At 52.0% G+C, this 9,301-nt stretch overlaps 1 protein-coding gene across 5 annotated transcripts in view; it reads right to left on the bottom strand.

Annotated features, from left to right (window-relative positions):
• Positions 1-9,301, bottom strand: part of PARVB (parvin beta) — a 117,142-nt gene that overhangs the window by 22,922 nt on the left and 84,919 nt on the right. For all 5 annotated transcript variants that reach the window (XM_023734609.1, XM_023734607.1, XM_023734605.1 and 2 more), the window contains exon 8: positions 5,049-5,068. In XM_023734609.1, the coding sequence (XP_023590377.1) occupies positions 5,049-5,068 (20 nt within the window). The remainder of the gene's footprint in view (positions 1-5,048; positions 5,069-9,301) is intronic.

The following is a 9,301-nucleotide window of genomic DNA, read 5'->3' as shown; positions in this document are numbered from 1 at the left end:
GGCGTATGTGTGGTGTGTATGTATATATGGAGTGTGTGTGTGTGGTGTGTGTATATATGGCGTATGTGTGGTGTGTATGTATATATGGAGTGTGTATGCGTGGTGTGTGTGTGTCCGTGTGTGTCTGGGGGAGTGGGCACCAGCTTCCTTCACTAAAGGCCCAGCCCAGCAGAATATCCTCCCGACACATACCCATCTTTCTAAGGCAGCAGCTGTAAATTATTTTTATAATCATTTAAGTCAGATTATACTCATTGAGACAATCTGCTTAGGAAAAAAAAAAAAAAAATCCCGGCTAAATCTTTACAAAGCAATAGGAACTTTAACTGCAGCTTAAGAAAACCCCCGCGTGGAGCAGCGTCTGCGTCAGTGGGTATATTTAGCTGGGCCACCGCTGGGCTCACAGAGGCGACCGTGGGAGGTAGCGTGGCCTGGGAGACCTGTGCCCGCGGCTCCCCCCGCACGGCCGCGCTCACCTGCACCCTGGGGACTAAGCCCGTCACTGCCGGGAGGGGCTGCGGGGACACCAGGCCACAGACCTGGCAAGCACACCTCAGTCTTGGGAATGGAAACAGGTCGGGGTTCAAATCCCAGCTGCCCAATAAAAGTTCTGAAACCTTCTCCTCCTCTGTGAAGTGGAAACAGGAGCCTCTGGGTGGCGCAAATGATTAAGCACTCGACTACTAGCTGAAAGGTTGGTGGTTTGAACCCACCCAGAGGTACCTCAGAAGACAGGCCTGGCGATTTGCTTCCAAAAGTCCCAGCCCTTGTGGGGACCATGGTCTTGGGGAACATCTAGCTCAACTGGCATAACATACTTTATAAAGAAAACGTTCTACATTCTACCTTGGTGACTAGCATCTGGGGTCTTAAAAACCTGTGAGCGGCCATCTAAGATACTCCACTGGTCTCACCCCTTCGGGAGCAAGGGAGAATGAAGAGAACAAGATACAAGGAAAAAGTTAGTCCAAAGGACTAATGGACCACATCTACCACGGCCTCCCCCAGACTGAGTCCAGTACAACTAGATGGTGCCCGGCTACCAGCACTGACTGCTCTGACCGGGATCACAACAGAGGGTCCGGGACACAGCTGGAGAAAAATGTAGAACAAAATTCTAACTCAAAAAAAAGACCAGACTTACTGGTCTGACAGAGACTGGAGAAACCCCAAGAGTATGGCCCCCGGACACCCTTTTAGGATGAAGTCACTCCCAAGGTTCACCCTTCAGCCAAAGATTAGACAGCTCCATAAACCAAAACGAGACTAAAGGGGCACACCAGCCCAGGGACAAGGACTAGAGGGAGGAGGGAATGGGAAAGCTGGTAATAGGGAACCCAAGGTTGAGAAGGGACAGAATTGACATGTCGCGGGGTTGTTAACCATAAGATACTATGTGTACTAACTGTTTAATGAGAAACTATTTGTTCCATAAATCTTCATCTAAAGTATAATTAAAAAAAAAAAAAAAAGGTCCCAGCCTTGAACACCCTGTGGAGCAGTTCTACTCTGCACACATGGGGTCACCATGAGTCAGAATGGACGTGACAGCACCCAACAACACAGTGGGAATAAGACCAGTAATACTTCACCTGCTGGAGGAGGAATGAAATGAGACAGTGAACGAAAGAGACGAGCCGCCCCTGGCAGGCACACACCACGCTCCCCCCGCCTGCTCCTGCTCCTGACTTCCCTCCTCCGCTCTGGGGACAGTCACAGAGATGACCAAAGAGCAGCCCCATCCCTGGGAGGACTCACGTTCTGGGGGAGGCAGACGGTGGTACCACCAGCAAGTGGCAACAGAGAGCCTACCTCCCCACTGGGCATCAGTTTTATTGGGGGTCAGATCTTTCCAGTTTGCCCCAGACCCCACCACTCCCCACTGCCAACCAACACTGGGGCACTTAGCATGTTATATCCTGTCCACTTCCCTCTTGTGTTTCCTGCCTGGACCTGAGAGGCACCTGAGTTTGGGGCCCATGAACAAATGGCCGGCCAGGGGACTGAGGAAGTTTCCACAAAGGAGCCTTGAAGTTTGAGCTGGGGCGGGAGGAGGAGGAAGGGTGTTCCAGGCAGGGGGAACAGAAAGCCCAAAGAGAGAGGCAGGAGAAAGACCAGAGAAGGTTCAAGGGACGGGGGTCTGTGGTGTGGTCTGTCTCGGGTTAAGAGGGGCTGTGTCTTGCAGGGTGGGGTGTCACAGAGGCCGTAAGCCCGTGGTGAGATCAGGCTAGAGTTTTCTACAATGAGCCGTGTTGGCAGAAAGGAGGGAGGATGTGACGGGACCCTTAGCAGGGTATAAGGAGGTGACGAGGGAAAGAGGAGAGCATGACCCCCCACCACCCCGTGTCCTGCCATGGCCTCAGGAAGGGCTCTGGGCCAGCGGGAGCCTGGGGAGGGGGTGGCCGCCTGCAGAGAAAGGGAAGCGATACCACCCAGCCCGTTGCCATGGAGACCAGGCTGCAACCTCCCCAGCTCCCTTGAGACAAGTTTCCGTGGGAGAGACGCCTCCTCTCCCCCACCTCAGCCAGGCAATGATGCTATCAGTAGGCGGGACCTTCGCCTGAGCCCACTCACCCACTGGAGTGATGGGGCGGGGAGGGAGGGCAGGCAGAGTGGAACCCCCGCCCCCTCCATAGCTCAGAACTCTCAGGTGGGAAACTGAAGTCCAGAACACCAGCCCAGGAGAAGCCTTTGGCCAAGGAGGGTCAGCTTGGTGCTCTGGAAGCTTCTGGAGCAGCTTGCATTTGCTATGTACCTACTGTGTGCCTCAGGCCCAGGGCTGGCGGATGGGGAGGAGAGGGCTCCGGCCACAGGATGCTTACAACCCAAGGAGCCACATGAGGCGGGAACAGGGGAAGGGCCTTGGGGGCCCCCAAATTGTGCTGGCACCAGCCGTGGATGTCAGGCTGGTGGCAGAAGCTTACGTGCGTAAATGCTGACAGAGAGGAAAGCAGTGCTCCCCGTCAGCAGAGAGAGAGCAATTTAAAAAACAAACAAGGCAGCAAGGGGGCAGGGAGGGCCAGAGAATGTAATTGGGGCAGGGTGGTCCTCACTAAGAAGTGACGTTTGAGGAGTAGCAGGTGTGAGCCATGGGGTAATCTAGAGGGAGAGCATTTCAAGCAGAGGGTACTGCAAGCACAAAGGCTGCAAGTGGGTGCTTCCGGGAGTGCTCTTGGAACAGTGAGGGAGCCACAAGGCTGGAGCCAGGCAAGCAGGGGGCGGCAGCCAGAAAGGGGGTGTGTGTGCCCAGAGTGATGGTCAGGGAGGGCCTCAGTGGCCTTAGCACAAGCCAAGGGGCTAGGGGTGGGTGGAATGATGGGATAAGGGGCATTTTAGGAATCTGGTGGGGCAGTGGTTAAGAGCTATGGCTACTAACCCAAAGGTCGGCAGTTCGAATCCACCAGCCGCTCCTTGGAAACTCTATGGGGCAATTCTACCCCGTCCTATAGGGTCGCTGTGAATCAGAATCCACTCGACAGCAATGGATTCGGTTCTTTGGTTTTTAGGAATCTGACAATGGTGCAGAGGAACCTTCTGGAAGGGCAAGCCTGAGACCAGCACCCCTGGAGGAACGAGCTGGGGAGAGGTGACGAGTCACACTTGGGCAGGGTGGTGACCTGTAGGGGACTGGAGGGTGTGAGTGGCGCGTCAGGACACAGGACGAGACAGGCCTGCTCCACGTGAGACGCGTGTGAGGTCGCGTCTGGGGGACGAGGAGGCAGGAGCTGCGTCAGCAGAGGCAGCAACGCGGGGGCGGAACTGATTGCCTGTCGCTGACTAATGGCCCGTTCACGTTTCATAAGCACGCCGTGTGCCTGTGAAGTTAACGGGAACAATTCCACAAGCTTCTGGGGAAACAGGCCCCCGGCTTTGGGGTCCCACTCCCAGCCACGCGCCCCCCTCCTCACTGCTGCCCTGCCTCTCAGTTACTGCACAGGGGAGGTTTTCTTATTTCCTTTTTGTGTGTGTGTGTTATTTTAATAATAAAGACATTAGAAAGAACTGAACTGCTCCTTTAAAAAATGTGAAAGGCTGTGAATTTTCCCACCACAGCTTAGGGTCTACTTAAGAAAGCTTAAGGACATATAATTACCTCGTTGCCTCTTGTTCAAGATCTTTAATAATATAAGAGCCACATCCACTGTTCATACAAAAACAACAGGAATGTGCGAGAGGGTCTCATAATGACTGACAGCCCAGGACCCAACAGCGCCCAAGCACCCAGAGGTGCCATCCCCTCAAAGCAGGCAAGAAAGCTGCTTCTGGGTTCCCACATTTCCTTTCAAGAGCGTTCTTCTGTCCCCTACGCAAGGCATTTGGGGTCAAGTACTTGCTTTCTGATTTGAAACATTCTCCAAAGCATGGCCCGCAAACCGCACGGCGCCTGCTCTGGCTGCGGCGGGAAGCCGAGGGTGCCCATGTCTGCGGTGTAAATGCTGCTACAAGCTGACTGTCCCCGTCAGCTGTCCTTCGCTGAGATGAAGATGGGAAACATCAGCTTTAACGGTGAAAGAGGGTGTGGTCACTCCACTTACAACTGTTGTTGTTGGATGCCGTTGAGTTGATTCTGACTCATAGTGCCCCCATGTGACAGAGTAGAACTGCCCCCATAGGGATTCTTAGGCTGTAATCGTCACAGGAGCAGACAGCCAGGTCTCTTCTCCTGCAAAGCTGCTGGTGGGTTCGAACTGCAGACTCTTTGGCTAGCAGCCATATCCTCCCTCCCTTTTATCCTAGTCAGTCCCTGCCTCAGTCCCCATAACCCACGGGGAGAATCGCCGAGACTCTTGTCCATTTTGAAGTGCTGACCATCCCCCTTTAATTCTCATCTCCACTCAGCCTTTCCTGGCTCGGAGAAACAACCCCAGTCAGTCCTACATGGCTCACAGGGAAACTGCACGCAGGATCTAAGATTCCAGAACTGTGGGAGTCAGCAAAACCCGCCCAGGGTCCTGCTCCCCAGCATGGCAGCGTGAGTCCCGGCAGCTTCCCAGGACAGCCCCAGCTCGCTGGGGAACCCCACATTCTCCCAAGCCCAGGATACTCACCGAACCTGCCCATCATCATCCTGCAAATGAGAAGAGAGAGAGACAGCCATTAGGTCACTCGACACAGTGTCACAACCAGCCACATAGGATGACAGAGTCCACCAGAGTTGGAGCCCCTCATGGCCCAGCTAGAGGGCAGTTTGTAAAAATGCAAGCCTTGTTGTGATGTATTCTGTCCCACTGTAAGTACACATGAGAGGTGCTTATGTGGCTTGTTAAATGTTTGCACAAGGTCGGCAGCAATACGTCATCTTTACTTGCACATGACTCATTGTCGTGGAGTCAATTAGATTCCGACTCATAGAGACCCTATAGGACAGAGTACAACTGCCCCATAGGGTTCCCAAGGCTGTAAACCTTTACAGAAGCAGACTGCCACATCTTTCTCCCTCGGAGCAGCCGGTGGGTTCGAACCGCCAACCTTTCGGTTGTCAGCTGAGTGCTTAACCACTGCACCACCAGGGCTCCTATTGACCATCCCCTTATTGCCACTGGCCATCACCCATCTGCCACTTTGTCATACTGTGGTGGCTTGCAGGTTGCTATGATGTTGCTATGCCACTGATATTTCAAATACCAGCAGCATCACCCACTGTGGACAGGCTTCAGCAGAGCTTCCAGATTAAGACAGATTAGGAAGAAAGGTCTGGCGATCAAACTTCCAAAAATTAGTCAATGAAAATCTTATCGATCACAACACAGCACTGTCTGTTGACTCTCTTGCTTTGGACACATAATCAGGAGAGCTCAATTGCTAGAGGAGGACATTGTGTTTGGTGAAGTAGAGGGTCAGCGAGGGCAAGGGAGACCCTCGGTGAGATGGACTGACACAGTAGGTGCAATGACGGACTTGAACGTGCTGGGGATCATGAGGATGACGCAGGACAGGGCAAAGTTTCCTTCTGTTGTGCATAAGGTCACCATGAGTCAGGGTCAACTCAAAAGCAGCTACCTATCTGTCTGTCTATCTATCTATCTATGCATCTATCCATCTATCACAGCTGAGGGGGTGTGCCTGGTCCTGCGCCATCCTCACAATCGTTGCTATGTTTGAGCCCATTGTTGCAGCCACTGCGTCTGTCCATCTCGTTGAGGGTCTCCCTCTTTTTCAATGACCCTCTACTTTACCAAGCATGATGACCTTCTCCAGGGACTGGTCCCTCCTGATAACATGTCCAAAGTAAGTGAGATGAAGTGTTGCCATGCTGGCTTCTACAGAGCATACTGGCTATACTTTCTCCAAGACAGAGTTGTTAGTTCTTCTGGCAGTCCGTGATACATTCAATACTCTTCACCAACACCATAATCAAGCCACTGACGGCAACCTTAAAATGCAAGGGTTCAGATTACCCAAAGGCACATTTTGGTGAGTAGGCATGATGCACTTCCAAGGAATCTTGAAGATAAATAATCCTAAAGAAATCATGAGGCCAGGTCCCTGAAGGGCGCATGACTAGTTTCTCCTTGCCAATTTCCATGCACGAATACACAATTCCTTCCCATGAGCGTCCTTCCCCAGAGGCAAGGGGATCCGTATTCTGTGCTGGAATCCCCCTATGCTCAAGGTTTTGGCTTTGTCTTATTTAGCAAGTACTCATTTGAGCACCTACTATGTGCCTGCCCTGGAGAGATACAGAAATAAATAGTCCATGGCTCCAGGCAACAGTGGAAGAGAGACTCAGGAGACATAGCTCAACATGGCCCGACCGTACCACGTGTAGGGTGTATGAGTTTCCTCAGGCTGCCGTAACAGAACAACACAAAAACTGGGTGATTTATAAGAACAGAAATTTATTGTCTCACAGTCTGAAGGCCAGAAGTCCGAATCAAAGTGTTGGCAGGGCTATGCCCCCTCCAAGGCTCTCAAAGAGGATCCTTTCAGCCTCTCCCAGCTTCCGATAGCCCCAGGCCGTCCTTCCTCTGTGTCCCTCTCTGTGTCTCTCCTCCTATTTTATAAGGATGCCACTCAGATCCGATTACAGCCCACCCTACTCCAGTATGACCTCATGTTAACTTACAACATCTTCAAAAACCTTATTTTCAAACAACATCACATTCACAGGTACTGGGATTAGGATTTCAATATATGCTTTTTGGGGGACACAATTCAATCCGTAATACAGGAGCTCTTATCAAAGCTCTGGTGGCACAGTGGTTAAGAGCTCAGCTGCTAACCAAAATGTTGGCATGTTCAATCTACCAGCTGCTCCCTGGAAACTCTATGGGGTAGGTCTGCTCTGTCCCACAGAGTCCCTATGGGTCGGAATCCACTTGACGGTAATAGATTTAGTTCGGTTTCCATGGGAACTAAGGGGATACTGCATGGTTTAAAATCAGGAAAGGTGTGCATCAGAGTTGTATCCTTTCACCATACTTATTCAGTCTTTTTGCTGAGCAAATAATCCAAGAAGCTGGACTATATGAAGAAGAACGCAGCATCAGGATTGGAGGAAGACTCAATAACAACCTGTGATATACAGATGACACAACCTTGCTTGCTGAAGGTGAAGAGGACTTGAAGCACTTACTGACGAAGATCAAAGACCACAGCCTTCAGCATGGATTACACTCAACATAAAGAAAACGAAAATCCTCACCACTGGACCAATAAGCAACATCATGATAAACAGAGAAAAGGTTGAAGTTGTCAAGGATTTCATTTTACTTGGATCCACATCAATGCCCATGGAAGCAGCAGTCAAGAAATCAAAAGATGCGTTGCATTGGGCAAATCTGGTGCAAAAGACCTCTTTAAAGTGTTGAAAAGTAAAGATGTCACCTTGAAGACTAAGGTGTGCCTGACCCAAGTCACGGTGTTTTCAATTGTCTCATATGCATGCAAAAGCTGGACAATAAATAAGAAAGACCGAAGAAGAATTGATGCCTTTGAATTATAGTGTTGGTGAAGAATATAGAATATCGCATGGACTTCCAGAAGAACGGACAAATTTGTCTTGGAAGAAGTACAGCCAGAATGCTCCTTAGAAACAACGATGACAAGACTTCGTCTCACATACTTTGGACTTATTGTCAGGAGGGATCAGTCCCTGGAGAAGGACATCATGCTTGGTAAAGTAGAGGGTCGGTGAAAAAGAGGAAGACCCTCAGTGAGATGGATTGACGCAGTGGCTGCAACAATGGGCTCAAGCACAGCAATGGTTATGAAGGTGGCACAAGACAGGGAACGTTCTGTTCTGTTGTACACGGGGTCGCTATTAGTCGGAACCAACTCAACAGCACCCAACAACAACAACATGGGAGCTAAAAGGAACCGCTGGTGGTGCAGTGGTTGAGTGCTTGGCAGTTAAAGAAAGGGTTGGCAGTTCGAACCCACCAGCCACTCCATGGGAGAAAGACCTGGAGATCTGCTTCCATAAAGATTACAGCCTCGGAAACCCTGTAGGGCAGTTCTACCCTGTCCTATAGGATCGCTATGAGTCAGAATCGACTCGGTAGCAATGGGTTAGGCGCTAAATGGCAAACAGGGAGAGCTTCCTGGTGGAGGTGACACTGAGCAGCCTCTATAAAGCAGGTGAAAGCAGAGAAATGGGCAGGACGTGGAGCTTTGGGGCTTCGGGAGGGTGAACTGGGACATGGGCTAAGGCGAGAGGAAGCCGGAAGCCAGGCACGTGGACCTCCCAGGGCACTTTGGTTCTGGGCAGAGACGTGTGGATGTCGGCACCCTATCCAACGCACAGCATTGTTAACATCACTCTGGTCGCACTGAAGCGAAGGGGGCAGAAGAAGCCAGCGTGGGGCCAGGGGACCTGGTGTGAGCAGAGATGAGGACTGACCTCAGGCGGAGCACAGAGGACTGACTGCAGCCTCTCAGGACTCCTCAGGACCCCCTTCCCCACAATCCAGGAGTAGGGCTAGTCCCTCCCTCCGTCCTCACTCAGGACTGCCCTGTGGGAATGTCCCCCGGGACTGACTCTGGGCTCTGCCTGCTGAAAGTCCTCCAGGGCCCCACAGCACTTCCCACATGGTCCCAGCACAGGATTTAAAATTCTACGGACACGTTCTTTCTCGCCTGCTGGACGAAAACTCTTGAGAGCACGAGCCACACCTGACACCCTCTCTGCGTTCCGCAGCGGCCAGCACGGAGCCGGACACCCTCTCTGCGTTCCGCAGCGCCCAGCACCGAGCCGGATGCCCTCTCTGCGTTCCACAGCGCCCAGCACGGAGCAGGACGCCCTCTCTGCGTTCCGCAGCACCCAGCACGGAGCAGGACACCCTCTCTGCGTTCCGCAGCG

This window comes from Trichechus manatus, unplaced genomic scaffold, assembly GCF_000243295.1.
Source record: "Trichechus manatus latirostris isolate Lorelei unplaced genomic scaffold, TriManLat1.0 scaffold00069, whole genome shotgun sequence".
In the NCBI taxonomy this organism is placed as follows: Eukaryota; Metazoa; Chordata; class Mammalia; order Sirenia; family Trichechidae; genus Trichechus; species Trichechus manatus.
Note: the sequence above shows the minus strand (reverse complement) of the source record. Positions and strands in the feature narration are given on the sequence as shown.